This window comes from Apostichopus japonicus, chromosome 16, assembly GCF_037975245.1.
Source record: "Apostichopus japonicus isolate 1M-3 chromosome 16, ASM3797524v1, whole genome shotgun sequence".
NCBI classification, from domain to species: domain Eukaryota; kingdom Metazoa; phylum Echinodermata; class Holothuroidea; order Aspidochirotida; family Stichopodidae; genus Apostichopus; species Apostichopus japonicus.
The window spans coordinates 24,479,475-24,499,270 of NC_092576.1; the positions used below are offsets into that span (position 1 = coordinate 24,479,475).

Below are 19,796 nucleotides of genomic sequence, written 5' to 3' on the forward strand. Positions count from 1 at the left end.
GAAACTGGTGGTGATGTTACCAAAGCGGTGCATTTAGGAATCGAATATTTCTCTGCTTGTACGATGGACGACAACAAGGAAACATGTACTCTGTAGCCCTCAAGACCAAAACTTTGCATATAAATCTCGGTTGCAATTCTAAGAGGCTTCAATCTTAGGGAAGAGTGAGGGGGGTGTGAGGGGGGGGGGGCGCGGGGGTTTGTCACAAACTTTTAATGGCAGTGGGAAATGAGGGGAAAATGACTAAAACATCTCAAAAAGGCACGTCAAAATGGAGGCTTTGTGCATTAAGTAACATAAATCCTAATATCGGAATGTTTTTCAACAAACTGGCACTTTCTAATTCCCGTTATTTTGTTTTCTGTTGCTTCCTTCTAATTTTTGTGTGTGGCAGGGGTGGGGGGTGGGGGTGGTTTCTTGAAGGGGAGGGGCGCAGGACTGAATTTGAATGCGTAACATAAAGGCAACATATATATTACACAATATAATATCGTAAACACTTGCAAAGAGAACAGTCACGTGATACATAATAATACTACAAAATATAAGTCTTTGATAAAACGTGAACTTTGCTCCTTATTGTAATTGTGGTAAAACTGTTAATGTTCTCAAACAACCTGAAATATATTCATCTTTTGTTATGTTATTTTCACTTCTCCTCCCCTGCCCCTAGTGCGTCCTAATTCCTCCCCACCACTACGACGGATGCAAATTTCTCTAATTGAGCAAATAATTTCGAGTTACACTTTTCACTGCCAAACACCCGTACGTCGATACATGTATAGTATAATATTGACTTCATTTGTGTGGCGTTTTCCAAGCAGCAACTTGCGACAATTTTTCTAGGACAAAATTATTTTTAAAAAAAATTTCCAAAACGTTACAAGTTTTAAATGTTAAATATGACCATCTTTATTGCTCTCCTATCCTGCACCCCTCCCTACCCCCCCCCCCCTTTTCGAGATGTGTCATGCGAATCCTCAACAATACGTGATCAAATGATTTCCACTCCGCGGCCCTTAGCCGAATCCTTCAACAAGAAATGTATGACCCCAACAATTAATTTACTACATAACATTTCCCAAGGAGCAGAGAACCTTGGTATTTACTATAATGAATCTACACTGCACCGTTATTGTTATATTCGTTAATAGCCTTTCTAAGCACAATGTCGCTTTTAAGCCCTCTAAAAAGTCTAAAAAGATTTATCTATTTCTTGTGAATCTTTTTATTGTGTTTTTTTTTTTTATCTCTTCCAGTTTTAAGTAATGGATAACCTTCACCAGTTTTGTTGTCCTTTTGTAAACTGTTGTTTTATTGGACGGCTTTTTTCAGTATTAGCTTTTCATCGATCTTTTAAGAACTGTTAGAATGATTAACGCATCCTTGTACTACATCAAGGCAAAAGGCGAAATGTATAAGACAATACATACTAGGATTAGCTCACCCGTTTAATCGATTAAAGGCCGCGTTGTATCGATTAATCCTCCTCTTCTGATACACTTAACGTGTGTGCGTGTACGTACGTATGAACATTTATATAAGAATGATAACACCATGTTTTAGGGTATATAACATGTGTGCTGTTATACAAATGATAACATAAATCATAGATCAATTTCATCCGCTTAAATTTATATAACCTATCAGTGTACATCCGGGCCTTCTTTCTGTTTTTGTTTTGTTTGTTGTTATATACATATATATATATATATATATATATATATATATATATATATGTATATATATATATATATATATATATAAATGAAAATCGTAATGAGTTGGAAAATCAAGAACAGTGAAAAAACTTTCAGCCTCCACCGGGATTCGAACCACGGGCCTCCCGCTCTGTACGCGGACACCCTAACCACTAGGCTATGGACGCTGATTGTATGTCCAGAGGTTCGAAACCGGTAAGGAAGATCGTAATTCCACTGTAGGCGTTTGTCACCTATATCGAACAATACTAGTTCTGTTTTTGGTGACATATTTTGCCCTACTCTAGAGATCAAACATGATGCTATCCAACTCGAAAATCATTTGTGATTCCTAAAGCCGGATCTCGAAAGAGATATATATATATATATATATAAATATATATATATATATATATATATATATATATGTATATATATATATATATATATATATATTCCTCACTTAGAGACAGCAAAGTCAAGGGTTTTTTTTACCTCCATACAAAGTTTTAGAGCAAACATGATGTGGCGTCTGTTAATGTTAAAAGAGTGTACAAGGCCTGGGGTAACTGTTCAAGCCACACTTTGTGTTCATTCCCCTCCTAAGTCAATACGGTTGGCATCATAACCACAAATTGAGTGAAAACTTGATCTGTTATTCAAGTCTACCAACATTTCACTAGGAACGATATGATCCATCTATTGAAATCCATGGGATAATGCAGAAAGTTATTAAATTTTGTGGGACACGAAATTTACTGTACCGGAAGTGAAACAATGCAGATTTTTTGTTGATAGGAGCAACCAATGTTTTTTTTTACCGCTAAGGACTTAGTTATAGCTCAGGGAGGTTTGTCTATCTAATTATGATGTGTGTATTTATATAACACAACGAAAATGAACAGATAGCGCGGACGTAGTTTAGTGGCATCAATGAAGCAATTCTTGTAAGTTACTGTTCAGCTTTCTATTTTTTTTTACCTTTTTGTGATTTTTATGGTAACTCGTTATTAAAAGGAGCTCATCAATTGTGAAACAAACACATTGAAATAGAGTACAACTTTGAGGAAGGGGGTGTTACTATGTTATAACACCATTGGAAGCAATTAGTATGTAACATGTGCGTTTGTTCGCGTGCATGTGGGTGTTCGTGTGCACTTGTTTTGAATTCTGACCGAGGACTTGAACAAAATAATTCCAGGTCCTCGGATGTGATTTCAAAAGAATCACCACGTCCTCGAAAGAATTCTATCGTTATAGGGTATTGTTAAGGTTAGGGTACGTGGATTTGAACAATGGAAAAAACAATGTGTGCGCGGTTTTTAATTTTTTTTTTTGGGGGGGGGGGAGGCTATCCTCTTTTTTTATATTCCTGTGTATCTTCATAATTTATTTGAATGGAAATAGTTTGAATTTAATATTGAGGTTCCTTATACCACAGAATCATTCTTCTTCCATAGTAGGCCAAATTTGTCACGTGTAACAATAACAGTAAGAATTCCTCAATTTTTATCCATTCTGTAAGGCCCGGATCCTAACGCACTATCTCATAAAGCGCAAATTACAATCTGCGCTTTCATATATTGTTGTTATGCGATCTATTTATGTCGAGTCATCCACGCGTATATGGCTATCCTACCCTACCCACAGTTCCCTTTCTACACACACATACACACACACACACAACTCTTGGAAATATTTCGGTGACTGGACTCAAATATAAGAATCACTTATAAAGCCTTGAGTATATTAACACAATTTTTTTTTTTAAATCGTACAGTTGTGGGACTATTTATTTATTTATCAACATGTGTTTTCAGTTTGAAAACTATTTTTCCCGATGAACTTTAATCTATATATTTAAAAACTCCCTTTGCTACATTTTCGCTTGACATCATATACTCTTGTTTATAAGGTTTAACTGAGGGGGGGGGGGGGAGGGGTGGAATCAACTATCTGTAAAAAGTGGCACAACCCGTAAAATTTGTGGTTCTCGAAAACTTAAGAGAATTGAAGAAGCTAATGAGGTAGATAAACGCTCTATAAATTAGCCCAAGTCTGGTAACATTTTGACAGGGATCGATGGTAAACCGAACTTCTTTTAAGTGAACAAGCTTCAAGTATTGATTTTGTTTAATGCAGCCAACGAAGGGGGGTAGGGAAAAAAATACTGTGCGTGTTCCGTCGTCTAAACAATGGCAACAAAGTGATGGCGCTATAATATTAGTACTTAGCGATGTCTTGGTTCTTAGAGTCGACTGGCTTGAGTTTATTTCGTATGTTTACAAAAAAAAACACTGCATAGGGACTCATTACCTCTTAAGTTAGGATAATAAACATGTCTACTTATCAAATGAATTGTCAGGAAAAACTTGAGTAGAAGAGATAACAAAAGTAATTTTAAATTTTTCTTTTTTAAAGTTACTGCCGATGTAAGTAGACCATACGACAGATGCAATGGATTTTTATCAGTATACAGTGAAGTGCATGATAACACGATTATGTTATGGCTATGAATTTTTTTTAAATTTTCTATGTATTCATAAAGAAAATACCGTTAAATGAAAATGTTGTAGGATGGAAACATTTTAGAGAATTTCTTTTACTGAAACAAAACGAAATCCATATTAATCCTGTTAATTGTATTCAAAGTGAAAAAAAAGGTAATTTTGCATCCATCAAGGGTGGAGCCTGGATTTAAAAAAAAAATGAGTGGGTGTAGCCCTGAGTTCGTTGAAGCTCACTCCAATAAATGTGGCGGGGGGGGGGGGGTGGGTGGGGGGTCAGGAAAACCTCCCAAAAGAACACTTTCTGTGTAAAATGCGTTTTGCACTCTGAGGCTTATTGAGGCTAAAATATAGGCTTATAATTAGGCCTTCGTGGTTTGCTGATAAGTACTTGTACCTTTTGTATGGTGTTGAAAATGGTGTGTACACTCCACCCCACCCAACCTGTCTACCCCACCCACCCACCCTGCCTACCCCACCCTCCTAGAGGGCATCCGCTCCGGTCTATGGGGATGTTTATATATGGGGTAACCGACCGTTGGGTATAACTTTGGAGCTATTGTAGCCTGAAAAAGCCCGTAATAACACTTCTAAACACAAGATAATACTAATGGGTTGCTCTCTGACTTGTCTGAAACATAAAAAGAATTTAAAGAGGGCGCAATGCCGTACTCCTTTAATTATCAAAGTCATGTACGTCTTAGCTACTTCCCATTTGCTCGTCTTGTAAATGTGTCCTACAACTAAATGAGGGCGCTCGTCTGAATAAGTCACATTTGACAAACTTCTTGAGGTGGCGGCCTATATATTTTGCCTCAACATCTCAACAGTTACTACATATTAGTGAACACTGCTAAATTTTAAAGTTATAATATAAAATTATATATATTGTATTCCGGAGAAGTAAACTTGCGCACAGGACGGCGTAAGTTCGTGATCTATGATTATGGAAGTTAGTTGAACCAATTCTGCGCATGCTCTGTTTCACATAGCTACGGCAACCCATATTCACCCCTACTACAAATGAAGTTTCATGTTACTGGTATGAATTGTACGTACCAGTTAACTGGTAAAATACATATTTGATGCACACAAGTTGAGTATATATAGGATTAATACTTTGACAGGCTTAAATTGCAATCTACTGTTAAGTGTTTGCTAAGCTCTTGTCCTAGTCCCTGATGACATTCTAGTATAAGATGCATTTAGTATAAGATGCTAATATATATAATAAGATGACACGTATAGTATATATAGTATAAGATGCACATATATAGTATATATAGTATAATATTCACATATATAGTATATATTGTATAAAATGCATATATCAGGGTTGTCCAACCTTTTGCAGAGGAGGGCCACATGGAATGATTATGATGAAGGAGGGGGCCGCATGAACCCTACGATTTTTCAATTTTTTGCGCGAAGCCCAAGGCAACAAATGTGAGAACTGCGCGCGGTGCGCACTGATTTATTTTCTTTCCTGATAAAACAGATGAATAAAGTCCAGCCGCCCCCGCCCCCCTACGCTGAGACCTGTATGCAGTTTTTTGGACCCAGAAGGTTCGAATGATTGATTATATAGCTTCAAATTGTTATCAATAGATCTGCTCACTAAATTTCGCACCGTAGGCGGGCCGGAGGCAACCCTGCGGCATGCCGGACTGTGGCCCGCGGGCCATAGGTTGGACAACCCTGGCATATATATAGTATAAGATGCCCATATGTAGTTTATATAGTATAAGATGCACATATAGATTCTCGGGTCAAAACGCCCACATAGGAAGGAAAAGTTCGCCCATTCGTTATATTTTACTGTTTATTTCCGGTAATTGGGTAAAAAGGTTCATAAAAGTGTCTCAATTTTTACAAATTAATGTTTCCTCTCTCACTGCATGAAATTTAGGCAGTTGTCTTCGAGACCAAAAACTACGTTTGAAACACGGCTAAACTGCAGTGTCTATATAAGTACAGCTTGCTACGTACGTATTAGGCCCTATGTGTATAACAGTACACGAAGTAAGGGATAGGACGTAACAGTACACCACCCTTATCCATACAAGTTTGCTTACATGGTTATATCAACATTGGTTAAATCGTTTCGTTCGCCATCCCATTTGATATCGGCGAGTAACGTTTTTACGCTTCCACGACGGTGTAGGCAAAACATCGAGGTACCCGGATATCTCTCAGAGTGACCCTGCGGGCTCTACCCCGAAGAGGTACAACCACGGCTGGTACGTCCACCCATTTCCGACGGCAGACGATATTCCTACCGATTGCTCCTGTAAGCTGGGTCGGACACTCTACTTGATTTTCAATAGATTGGAACTGGTCACCAAACTAGAGACAAAAAGGAGGGGGAAAATAAGTGTTATTTCACTATGGATTGGTAATGGTGACAGCCCAGTGGTAATTCCGTCGGTAATTAGACACTAGTGTATAGCCAATAGATACAGCTACGGTCAATACCCACAACACAGTGTATATAGCAGCGATGGACATCTCAGGTCCAGATAAAAGATAACAAGGTATCACGTTTCATTACTGTCTGCATTTTGTAGCGACAAGAAGAAAACGTCACTTGCAAGCAACGGAAAGTTAACTTTTTCAGAGCGCGGCATGCCGTTTGGGGCGAGTCTTCAATGCCTTTATTAAGGCAATAACGTCACCGGAGGGAAGGGAGGAATGAATATTGACATATATAGGCATACCATATTCATATATAATAATAATAATTTAAAACAGACCTGAACAATTTGTACGAGATTGTTTTCAGCATCTCGAGCATAATTAATGGATTCTCTGACTGCAGCAGGATCTCTGCATATCTGTATTTCATACTGCTGTGCAGTGCGACGGCGGTTACGTCTCCAGCCTACCCCTCCTCCTCCACCGCCTCCTCCTCCACCGCCTCCTCCTCCACCGCCTCCTCCACCGCCGCCTCCTCCACCGCCTCCTCCATGGCCTCCACCTGCACCTCCACCAGCACCTCCACCTGCACCTCCTCCTGCACCTCCACCTCCGCCTTGGCCACCATGTGGACGCACATCCACTGGTCGATCTCTCACATTGCCTTTCGTGTTATGTGCAGCCTGTTGGACGCGCCTTAATGTACTAGAGGCAGTTTCACGAACTACCTGCGTACCTCTCCATAGATAGTTAACTGTCATTGAAGGACATTCAAGAATATTGAAATTCAGCGTCAACCTCCCCCGACGGTAGATCTTGCGACGGGTTTGACATTGACCGCTGGTACTTGGTGGGTCTGGCGGCGATGATGGCTCTTCATGGGCTTGAAAGAGGCCTCTGTGTTATAAAATCAAATACTTTAGTACGGACGAGCTCGGGTGTATATTTTTCTTGATTGATGTACCTGGCGTCTTGACGTAACAATTGATTCGAAATAACACACTGTTATTATTATTATTATAATTATTATTTTCATTATATATGTATATATATATATATATATATATATATATATATATATATATATATATATATTTATATATATATACATATATAATGAAAATAATAATAATACTTATAATAATAATAATAACAGTGTGTTATTTCGAATCAATTGTTACGTCATGTATATATATATAAATATATATATATATATATATATATATATAGTAAATCAATAAAGAATAACACACCAGAAAAATTCCACTTCACGACCGGTTTCGTCCTTTTGGGACTCATCAGGCGAAGGTAGGAATCGAACCACGGAATTGGCTTTGAATAACTGTCATTAAGGGCGTATTACCCAAGTGTTATGATTGTACAGAGTGCACCCCTGGCGCTTTTGAATCTGACAATCTTACACAGAATAACCACTCTTAAGGCAAGCCAAGCCGTATATACGCTTTAACACACCAGTAGAATCACTGTGGTCGAGTGGTACGGACTTCGGTTCGTGACACGAAGATCCGTGGTTCGATTCCTACCTTCGCCTGATGAGTCCCAAAGGGACGAAACCGGTCGTGAAGTGGAATTTTTCTGGTGTGTTATTCTTTATTGATTTACATTATATCTGTCATACCACTTGTTACACATTCATTTCTTATATATATATATATATATATATAGGCTATATTGATATAAATATATATACATTTGTATAAACCATGTGTGTTATTTATGTGAGGAGAGATTGGCTTACCCGTATACGTCCAGCGCTTGCTGTGTTTGCCTAGCGTTCAGTACAACAATCGGCGGTCCATAGAGTAAGTCCGCTGTGTCCATGCTTATATTATCTTCTGTAAGAGCTTCGAGTGCGTCTAATTGGGCTTCAGCTCGCTGAATGGCTCGGTTTTGTGGACCCGTCAAATCCCCATTAATGCAGAGAGGTTTGGACGCCTCCACGATCGCCAGGTTCATGAACAAGAACCACAGGAAGACATACCCTGTGATATCCATTTTGTTGAGTTCCACTTTAGACCTGTCAGGAAGAATGACTACTTCCATGTTGAGCCTCGTCGAAAGTACATTTCATGCGTGTGATAAATTCCTTGAGATTAATGTGAGTTAATCAAGTGGTGTCTTACAGTATCGTGTAATAATGACAATGTTGAGAAAATAACCGTGTTGACTATATCCAAAGGAGGACACCAAGTCCCTAACACATGTGATAGATAGATATAACTAGGGTCAATCCTTCAGAGGAAAGGAGTCAATTATCATCCCTCCCCCTCAGGTCCGTGGCCACCCTACCCCCCCCCCCCCCCTTTACCGTGACTACTGGACCACCCTCCACATATGAGCCACCATCATGCGTACAAAAACGCATGTTAAAGGACACGGTTGCTGTTGGTGCCCCTCCAACCCAACCCAACCCGAAATTCATTTCTACGGGCAATTCCTCTCATCTCACTCCATAACACTAACGAGACACATATAGGGCTCCCTTCACCAAGTATACATAAACTATTTCGTGTGGAACGGTGTGCAAGCATATTGTTTTGATATTTTCTCGCCACAGCTGGTAGAGAAAGTTACTTAATCCATTGAAGTCAATACCTACGGTCTATAGTTTCCGGTCCAAAAGTATAGGTCATTGATTTATCACATCACAGCTAGAATAGTGTACTACATCTACCTATGGGGGGAAGTTCCTAAGAGAACTATGTTGAAGGGACATCATTACTTTGACATTGAAGAGCAGCAAATAACAAGGAAACACTACTGATAGTGTCAAATTCAGAAGAATTGAAGCTCATGTTTTAAGTCAAATGTTAAAAGAAAAGAGACGTAGCAACAACCTGCTCAGGTGGTTCATTGAACCAGCCCCCCCCCCACCATTTCCAGCCCATCCCCTCCCCACCTCAAGGGTTGGTTCCGAAATGTTTTAGCACATTATAATAATTGCATTTGTCATGTTAAATGTGGCGTACGGGGGATGAATATATGGCAGACCAGCCTGACAATGGTCTGTCATGTTTTTTGTTTAAATTTAATTATTTACTTCAAGAATAGACTTGTGCTAGGCAAATGTAGTATGGGAATGGTGGCACCTCTTTTCCATGTAAAGCCACGTTATACCGAAACAAACATTCTACTACGTGGGCCTAGTGTTGAGTGCAGTTCAGATGAAGCGAGGGCGACCACAATTCTCACAATTATATCGTTGGTTAAATAGAAAGCCTTGCGCAACGAGTGCTAGAACATGGGGATGAATAGTCGTAAATTATCAAATGTTGGGTAGGAAATGTAAGTTGAAAACTTCTATCTATGCTGTAGCGACCTAGTGATTTCAGTGTGTAAAGTTTGTAAAGTGGCAATTATTATTATGAGACGATTAAATTACATATTCACCGCCGCAGGTCAAATTTCCCTTACGGAAGAGTAGGCATAATAAGGGGATTTCATCAATGAGTCATAGACGAAGGCCACAAAGGGTAATTGTCAGCAGTGGCGGCGATACGGGGGGGGGGGGTGAGGGGGAATTTACCCCCAGATTTCCCCTTTCCCCACCTAAATTGCCCCCCCCCCTCCCTCCCAATCAGATATCCAAAATATAAAGACTAAGCTAATCGTGTGTATTAGAATCAGCTACCAATGCATTAATGTGAAAAAAAAGTTTCAATTGATATAACCGATTGCGTCTGTCAGTTTACTTGTAGAAAAAAATCCTTAAGGGAAGGAGTAAAGTAGTGTATTGACCCATTATACCACAAAATCGATAAATCGATGACCGGAACTAGGGCAAAATGGACAGGGGGACCCGATATACCACAAAATAGACAAGGGGGACCCGATGTACCACAAAATCGACAAGGGGGACCCGATATACCACAAAATCGACAAGGGGGGCCGATATAGGACACTTTAGCATTTGTGACATATGCTAGGATTATAGGTTGACAAGTTGGACATTATTACACAAGGTCAAAATGAGAACAAGAGCGATGTATTATACTTTTTTAATATTTTATTCGAGAGCAACACGGCGTCACATCAACCAAGAAAATACGGGTGCTTAAGTCATACGTGTAAAAACAATAATGATATCGATAGTACATCACTACTTTGGTTATCGTTTTACCATAACGTTGAGGAGACGGTAGGAAACCCGTTCCGACGGAACTTATTTGTTACACTGTAAAAACATCAACGCATGTGAATAGTACACGTATTGAACAAAAGGATAAGTCAATAGTGGCTTTAGTGACAATAACAATAGCGACTCGTCCGTTAGGTAGGATATCGATCAATTTCTGTTTGAGGCAAACAATTACTAGCCCCTAAGATCATCGACCGTTTGCTATATTCGCGCTCAGTAGACAATGAAACTCAATGTTCTCCTTTGGGGTCTTAACCTATCCGTTAGGATTTTGCGCGGTAATGTAGCGGGGGACGGATTTTCCAAAAAATTTAGTACACAATTATATACAAACACACTAGCTACATATGAGAAAACACTGTATTGAATTTTGAAAGGTATCCACCATTTGCTATGCATGCAGCACGACACGTTTAGAATACGAAACCTCTTTTTTTCATTTCAAAGGATATAAAACTTTACCAAAAAACATTTCATGAAACATCATTTGGGAAACGACAGTTACAAAAACTTCAATTGCAAAGATAACACTTTTTAATCAAATGAAAAGTAAATTTTGATCTAGAGTATTTTATTAATTGAATTAAATTTGGCTATAAGAGAACGTACATTACAAAGTGTTTTACTAAATAATGTAAAAGTTGTTATAAAACTAAACTTGAGTGACAACAAGCGATTTCATGATATCAAAACTTTTCTTCATCACGAAACAGTTCATAAAAATCACCTTCGAACATGTCGCGCATATACTTAAATTTATTCATAAATGTGAAATAGGGTATCAAACATTTAAAGCATACGAATTAAAATTATTTTAGTCGCTTAGAAAAACTTTTCCTAAAAGTTTCACTTGATCTGAAACTAAAAAACGGTAGCACTGAACAGTTCATAAAACGTCACTTTGTAAATGAATCAAATAAAAAAGATAAATGATGCATCGCTAAACACATTTCATAAAATGTCAATTGTAGAAAACATTTCATCTAAATCAAATTTTTAAAAATTTTCATCCCAAACATTGTAACGTTAAGAAGAATAAAATTCATCGTAATGTAAAAGTCAAACTAGATTTTTCCTAAAAGTTTCACTTGATCTGATACTAAAAAATGTTAGCACCGAACAGTTCATGAAACGTCACTTTTTAAATAATAAAATTAAAAAAGATAAAAGATGCATTGCTAAACACATTTCATAAAATGTATGGCAATTGTAGAAAACATTTCATTTAAAATAAATTTTTAAATTTTTGATCCCAAAACATTGTAAAGCTAAGAAGATTAAAATTCATCGCAATGTAAAAGTTAAAATAGAAACATTCTTTTAACAAACTAACCAATAAAAATGTTCATTTAATCATTCTTTCGGAAACAAACGGTGCATAGATAGTTTTATATATTGAAGGAAAAATAAAGTTACACGTAAAAGGTTTACAACCATTTGAATGCTTTACAACAACACTTTTCACATATTTTTAAACTCAAAACACGTTTGCAGGTAACAGTTCACCCTTTTTTGTAAATAAAAATTTACAAAAAGACTTTAGCTGCAACATTTAACAAATATCATCATATGAACAGAAGAAAGCTCTTCGTTTATGATAAATTTTGGATCACAAACATTGTACAAGTTAAATAAAAAAATATAAAAAAAATATAAAAAAATCATTGAGATACACATATTCGATAGGTTGTGAACTTTCCATTTGAAAATGGTAACCATAACATTCATTTTCTATCCAACGCTTAACTTCAACCAGACATGATCGAAAAGAGTTCGGAGAGAGAACCTGGTGTCACTGTTCCAAACGTTTTCACTGCAGAAATTGTAGTCGTTGTTTCACGTACCTGTTCACATTAAAATGTTTCATGTAATCCGAGTAAAAGGAAAGAAGCACCAACGCGGTTGCCACGATGCAGCAAGTTCTCAAAAAGTAGTTCCGTTGAGAGTATCATGTTAGTATCTCTCAGCTTTATTATCCACCAGTAAAGCGCAAACATGCTGACCACGCAATCAAACATGCATCGTTCACGAGCGCGATCCAACAAGGTATCAAAATCAGACCACGAATGCCATCAATGAAAATGTAGAACATTGCGGGACCAGCGTTCAAGAACCTACAAAGTCATTTCGAAGTCCTTCAAACATTGTGGTATCTATATGTAACCGAAGACAAATGTGTCGCTTAAATTTGCTCCTCTGAAGTTATAACATGACTATGTACCCACCATAAGGGTTCCCCGATCTATGACATAAAAGAAACACGCATGACCTTCACTCGAACGAAGCACTAATCCAAATGACAGAACTTGGCATCAGGTGGCCAGAAATATAACCTAATGAGTGGGACCCTATTTTCGCAAATGATGTCATAGATCAGTTTTAGGGATGACATCATCAGTTACATAAGTACATCGTACGAGTGAGTACTGCGCATGTGTAAAGAGGCGGTGCTTACATGATTTGGCGGTATTTTTGAAACTAGCCATTACCTATACTTACACTGTGGCGTACACACTAAACGCTATTAACATTTGGAACCCTATATAAGACGATGTCTCTGTGGTGATTACGTCATTTGAGCAATAGCCTCGAAGATGGCTAGCACGAGCATATTGTGTCTTTTATTGTCAACGTTTTGAAACACCAACGCAAATTGTAAATCACCCGGTGGCCTGCATTTGTATTCCACCGTTGGGTATTTGCGGCATGTGGAGGAGGAGAAGGAGCCTGAAGGAGCAGAGGATAACGGGAAAAGAATACAATGTCTTCATAGAGACACTGGCCGAAATTTTCCCGGAAACTCACCATGGTAGATGAGGACATTAAGGAGGAAGAAGAAACCATCGAAGACCTTGTCAGACTTAAGCTGATCAGTACTTTTTTTTAAAAATTTTTAACCGACTCTACAAAGGGTTATCAAATATTCCAGAAAGAGCAGACTCAACACTCTCCTTAAACATGCATTGTGTCGTCTCATTTATTTCTAACGTATGTATAGGCTTAACTATAGTGGTAGGCCATTTAGGCATTGGTGTAATTTAAGAGGTTGGTTAATTTAATACATTTAGGCTAGTTCAGTTATATATTCTTCTATCATGTAAAGGCTCCGATACTTTACAACATAGGCCTGTATATATATATATATATATATATATATATATATATATATATATATATATATATATATATATATATATATTTACCCAAATACATAGATCTTTATATAGTCTACGTTATTTTAAACTTAGGACCGTATAAAAATACCATATCCAAATGTACGATGTGTGTATATCATCAAGCACAATCTTTATTGTACACAAAAAGGTGTTTTTGAGGTCCATTTTACCATACGACTCAAGTAAAATGTAAATTTATTGTAGACCTAACGGTGATCTTAGTTCCATTTTACCATCGTTATTTAGATATCAAAAAAAGTATGCTCGCCCTATCGTAGTACTGAGAAAACTCTAGGAAAGAAAAATCTCGTTAGTGTTGACTTTTCCGGGGAATAGCAAGTTACAGACAAACTAATGTTTCATGGGGAAACGAGTGAAAACCAAAACTTTGCGGTTAGAAAAGAAAACTTACCTGGCTAATAAGAGCCAGTTATCCAAAATACTTTTTAAGAAAAAGTCGCCCAGGAAAGAACCTGGGAACGAAAACCAAACTACTGAACGACTGATCCGCTTCTAACCCCAGTCCCCTTGCATCGGGACTGTGACTGTGTGATCATCGTCAGGTGTGCATCACCATTCCCGAAAAGAACAGACACTACACATGATCTTAGCCAAAAGGCCGAGAAGCGAGCCAGTTATCCAAAATAAGGATGATCCAAACATGGGTTACGATGGTCTCATACGTTGTGCCTATAGCTCACACAGTGTTATACAAATACACTATATACACTGCGTATATGTGCACATTATACATGCCAAGTCTCACCCAAGTATCGATAATGCCTCATTGTGTGTGTTGGAATCTTAGGCTGTTGGCAGACAATGGTCCCGATCGATCGTTTTCAAAGCGGGGTAAAGGGGGCAGAAGGTCAAATAGTCTTCGGGGAGGAAGGTGCTCCATTAGAACTTGATAAAGTATTGGGGGTATACAAACAGTGGTTAGGTAGGACAGTCTCACTTTGTGCCAAATTTTTGATCGGGAAAAGTGCGTCATGGCTGAAAAGTAACCAAGTCGATGCGTTTTTGGCTGATACATTGCACGAGCAGGCTTGATTGGTCCCATACCTGAGGATCTTTCGCCTGTGCCACGTACACGACATAAAACTTGATACACATAGACCAATCGGATTCATTTACCGGGATACTTTCTCTCTTCCCTTTGTCGGACCTTCGAAGCAAGTTCCGTGGATTCATACGATATTATTTTCACTGGAACCTTTACCGTGGATTATATCATTTTTTAAATATGAGCACAAAATGAGTGACTCGAAGAGCACACCATGAGCAAAAAAGAGTGGTTTAGATGAGCAATTGAGCATGTGCTCATATTAGAATTAGCAACAAAACAAAACGCATGATGTGGTTCATGTGATGAGCACGCGAGCACAAAAGGAGTGACTCAAAGAGCAAAAGAGCACACCGTGAGCAAAAAAGAGTCGTTTAGATGAGCAATTGAGCATGTGCTCATATTAGAATTAGCAACAAAACAAAAATGCATGATGTGGTTCATGTGATGAGCGCGCGAGCATAAAAGGAGTGACTCAAAGAGCAAAAGAGCACACCGTGAGCAAAAAAGAGTCGTTTAGATGAGCAATTGAGCATGTGCTCATATTAGAATTAGCAACAAAACAAAAACGCATGATGTGGTTCATGTGATGAGCACGCGAGCATAAAAGGAGTGACTCAAAGAGCAAAAGAGCACATCGTGAGCAAAAGAGAGTCGTTTAGATGAGCAATTGAGCATGTGCTCATATTGATATATTCAAAAAGTATATCATTCACATTTTTGTTTAATAGCTCTCATTGCGTCGAATGACACAAAAGAGTACACACCCTCAAGATGAGATTTCGTTGTAAAATATGCAATAAAGGATTTAACCGTCAGTTCAATCTTCGTCGACACGAATCCATCATTCACCCTAGTAATCAAAAGGCAGCGATGGTAACTAAAAGCGAGGATGACAGTGTGAATGGTAATAGAGATCGTTATGTGAATACGCGTCGTGTCGGCGTGAAATGCAAACATCGTGAAAGTGATTCGACCGATGACCGCAGTGAAGAGGACGATGACCTGGTGGATACTGAGCGAAGTAATGAACAAAATAGTTCGGATGAGCCGATTGAAACATCAGACGGTACTGGCAGTAGTAGCAGTGAGGATAATGGTGGTGACGATCACGATGACGGGGATGGTGAACGCACGTATGATGCTGTGGAGACTTGGATGCACTTGCTCGAACTCAATAAGGAAATGTCTAAGATATTACATCATGGACTGAAGTACAAATACGAAAGTGATGATGAGGAGGACGATGACAACGATGTGTAAGTTGTCAGAGAGACGTGGGTGACTATACGATCGATCTGAAGAAAGAAATAACAACCGTGGACAACGTATGGCGGATATCGTTGGCAGGTTTACCGATGACGTTCACCGTAATGACCAAGATGTATATTATTTTATCAATCCATATCTTTAACGATTGATCATTTCAATGTTCACTATTTCATGTGCTTACCAAGTTGTTGTTCTAAACATAATCATGCATGATTTTATGTGTTTATTTATTTTAAATGAAGTGTTTTCTTAAATTGACATACATTTTATGAAATGTGTTTAGCGATGCATCTTTTATCTTTTTTAATTTTATTATTTACAAAGTGACGTTTCATGAACTGTTCGGTGCTAACGTTTTTTAGTATCAGATCAAGTGAAACTTTTAGGTAAATCTATTTTGACTTTAACGAGTTTAGAAAAGTGTCGTGCTGATGTTGGATACCTTTCAATATTCAATACAGTGTTTTCTCATATGTAGCTAGTGTGTTTGTATATAATTGTGTACTAAATTTTTTGGAAAATCCGTCCCCCGCTACATTACCGCGCAAAATCCTAACGGATAGGTTAAGACCCCAAAGGAGAACATTGAGTTTCATTGTCTACTGAGCGCGAATATAGCAAACGGTCGATGATCTTAGGGGCTAGTAATTGTTTGCCTCAAACAGAAATTGATCGATATCCTACCTAACGGACGAGTCGCTATTGTTATTGTCACTAAAGCCACTATTGACTTATCCTTTTGTTCAATACGTGTACTATTCACATGCGTTGATGTTTTTACAGTGTAACAAATAAGTTCCGTCGGAACGGGTTTCCTACCGTCTCCTCAACGTTATGGTAAAACGATAACCAAAGTAGTGATGTACTATCGATATCATTATTGTTTTTACACGTATGACTTAAGCACCCGTATTTTCTTGGTTGATGTGACGCCGTGTTGCTCTCGAATAAAATATTAAAAAAGTATAATACATCGCTCTTGTTCTCATTTTGACCTTGTGTAATAATGTCCAACTTGTCAACCTATAATCCTAGCATATGTCACAAATGCTAAAGTGTCCTATATCGGCCCCCCTTGTCGATTTTGTGGTATATCGGGTCCCCCTTGTCGATTTTGTGGTACATCGGGTCCCCCTTGTCTATTTTGTGGTATATCGGGTCCCCCTGTCCATTTTGCCCTAGTTCCGGTCATCGATTTATCGATTTTGTGGTATAATGGGTCAATACACTACTGAGTAACCCCTCCCCTTAGACCCTCTCTCATGACAGTTATCATGACTAGATTATAGACTAGAAAATTACTCTTTAGAAAATTAAAGTGTATGCGCTACAAATAGAATACTTTGGTATACCATACTGTGAGAGAAGGGGAATGTAAAGTGTATGCGCTACAAATAGTATACTTTGGTGTACCACACCCCCCTACCCCTAACCCCACCCCACCCCAGGTCACCCAACCTTCACCTCGACCCCCTTCAAGTATATCTTTAAATGTATACCGGCATGTTAATTATAGAACAATGAAAGACGAACTGACAAAAATAAGAAAACAATATATGCAAATTAGAACAATCATGATTTTAATTGTGACGACCGATTTTAAAGCCAAGTGTTGATCCTGAACATGACCCACAACATTTTACCGAGTTGGGAATATTTTCTTTTCATAATCTGTATTTTCATATCACGCTTTAACGCTGAGTTGTATCAACAGGCAATATCAACGGCAGAATGAATACCCCGTTTTCTTGTCTTTTTGTAAAAGATCAAATTTCAAAACTGAATTCTTTCAATACGAGTGCTTCGAAGCGTGACACGAGAGTACAGTGAAGAGCGATAATTTTTTCCAACTGACCTCAATTTCGTTGATTATTCAGAGCGTTACGTTGCAGATAAATAATGAATACTATACAATAGGTTTTACATATACAATATGACTAGATATACGGAAGAACTTATCCTAACCCCTATTTGTATAGACCATGTGTGTTAGCCTACATGAAGAAACATTAAACAGCTTCAAAGGCACAAAGCCCTATACTTTAGTTCATTGATTTACATTCTTTACTAAAAACCTCCCCCAAGCCGTAGAAGTTAAACTACAGATTTAATTTGCTAAGAAACTATGTAGCCTAGCCTACGTATTCTATACATAATTCTTACCTTGGTTGTGAAAGATACCCCCCTTTCAAGATCTGGTCACAATGTGTCTTTGGTAACCTACGAATTTTCTGAACAATACTGGCAGTGGAAATGAACAAAAGCCAACTTAAATCTAATGAAAACACCGCTATTTGCTTTCACGCCCACTCTGACATAGCCAAAGAGAGTATGGCACGCGTTTCATGAAGCCAAAGAAAATAGTCGTTGGCCCATATCACACCTGTTAACACGGTTACTTTTTATAGTTCAGACTATTATTATATATAGATTCAAACAGATTTTTTTCCATTTTTTCCTTCTTTTTTCTCCATTAGTGTTAATATTTTTAGGAAGTCGTTTCTATAAACCTCAGTAATTCATAAGTTAAACCTGTCAGGAAAGTATCAACAGATCAAAATGTCCAAACGGAAAAAAATACTTCTCAGAATTTTGTCTGGTTTTCAGTTTTAAAGGTTCTTTGAAACAGTTTGCCCTTTGATGATGCTTAAACGGAACATCAGCAGGATACATAATAATTTGAACAAGAACGGAGTTTCCTAAAAAAAAGACTGCACCTTTAGTTTTAAATTCCAGAAAGGAGATAGACAATTAAACTAGACTGTATTGGTCTGTCTGGTGTATTGATATTTGCATCGTTAACTTGACCAAGTCGTTTTCTGTCATTATAATGTTAAAGTAATACTTATATACTGCATAATAACATGGTAAACCGACTTTGAGAGAGGACAATTGAAGGGAAGGTATATGTCTCACATTATGCCATGATTACCATTAGTTCAGGCGTTCCCTAACTGGGGTGCATGAACCCCCAGGTGGTGCGTGAGTCCATCCCTGCAGGGGGTTTTGTGAGACGTTTCTGAAAGTCAAAACTAGAGTAATTTTTGTTGAACTAAAATCTGATATATCATGTAATTTAGTAATGTACAAAAGTCGTACCTAGCCTATATCGACAAACTCTTTTCGCGTTCCATACGTACATAATGCCATAGTAGTACCGTACCGGGCATGTGATAAATAACTGAATTACGAAACAGACACAGGCCGCGTGACTTTGGTGAAGTTGGTGTACGCATGACAGTACGTCGTGAAGATAAAGAGCTGATCTGATCTTGAAGTTTCCAAATAAATATTTGTTCATCTCTTGTTTTTTTTTTCATCACAATATTACACTATGAACTTGATCTCATACGAAGCACCGTTATGCGTATTATAGTATAATAATGAGTCAGATCGTGTCTCGAAACGTTGGGGTGACATCCACATGGGGGTTCGTGGGGGATAAAGTTAGGGAAACCCTGCATTAGCTAGTACACAGAACACGCAAACTGACTTTTATCG

The 19,796-nt window shown here is 38.1% G+C and overlaps 1 protein-coding gene and 1 pseudogene across 1 annotated transcript; both read right to left on the bottom strand.

Annotated features, from left to right (window-relative positions):
• Window positions 1–5,838: 5,838 nt before the first annotated feature.
• LOC139983040 (uncharacterized) lies at window positions 5,839–18,713 on the bottom strand. Its single transcript, XM_071996374.1, has 4 exons — window positions 18,459–18,713; window positions 8,382–8,660; window positions 6,961–7,519; window positions 5,839–6,553 (listed from the first exon to the last, which is right to left on the bottom strand). The coding sequence occupies exons 2-4, from the start codon at window positions 8,636–8,638 to the stop codon at window positions 6,350–6,352; spliced, it is 1,020 nt and encodes a 339-aa protein (XP_071852475.1). The 5' UTR covers window positions 8,639–8,660; window positions 18,459–18,713; the 3' UTR covers window positions 5,839–6,349.
• Window positions 14,494–14,588, bottom strand: LOC139983918 (U2 spliceosomal RNA; annotated as a pseudogene).
• Window positions 18,714–19,796: the final 1,083 nt, after the last annotated feature.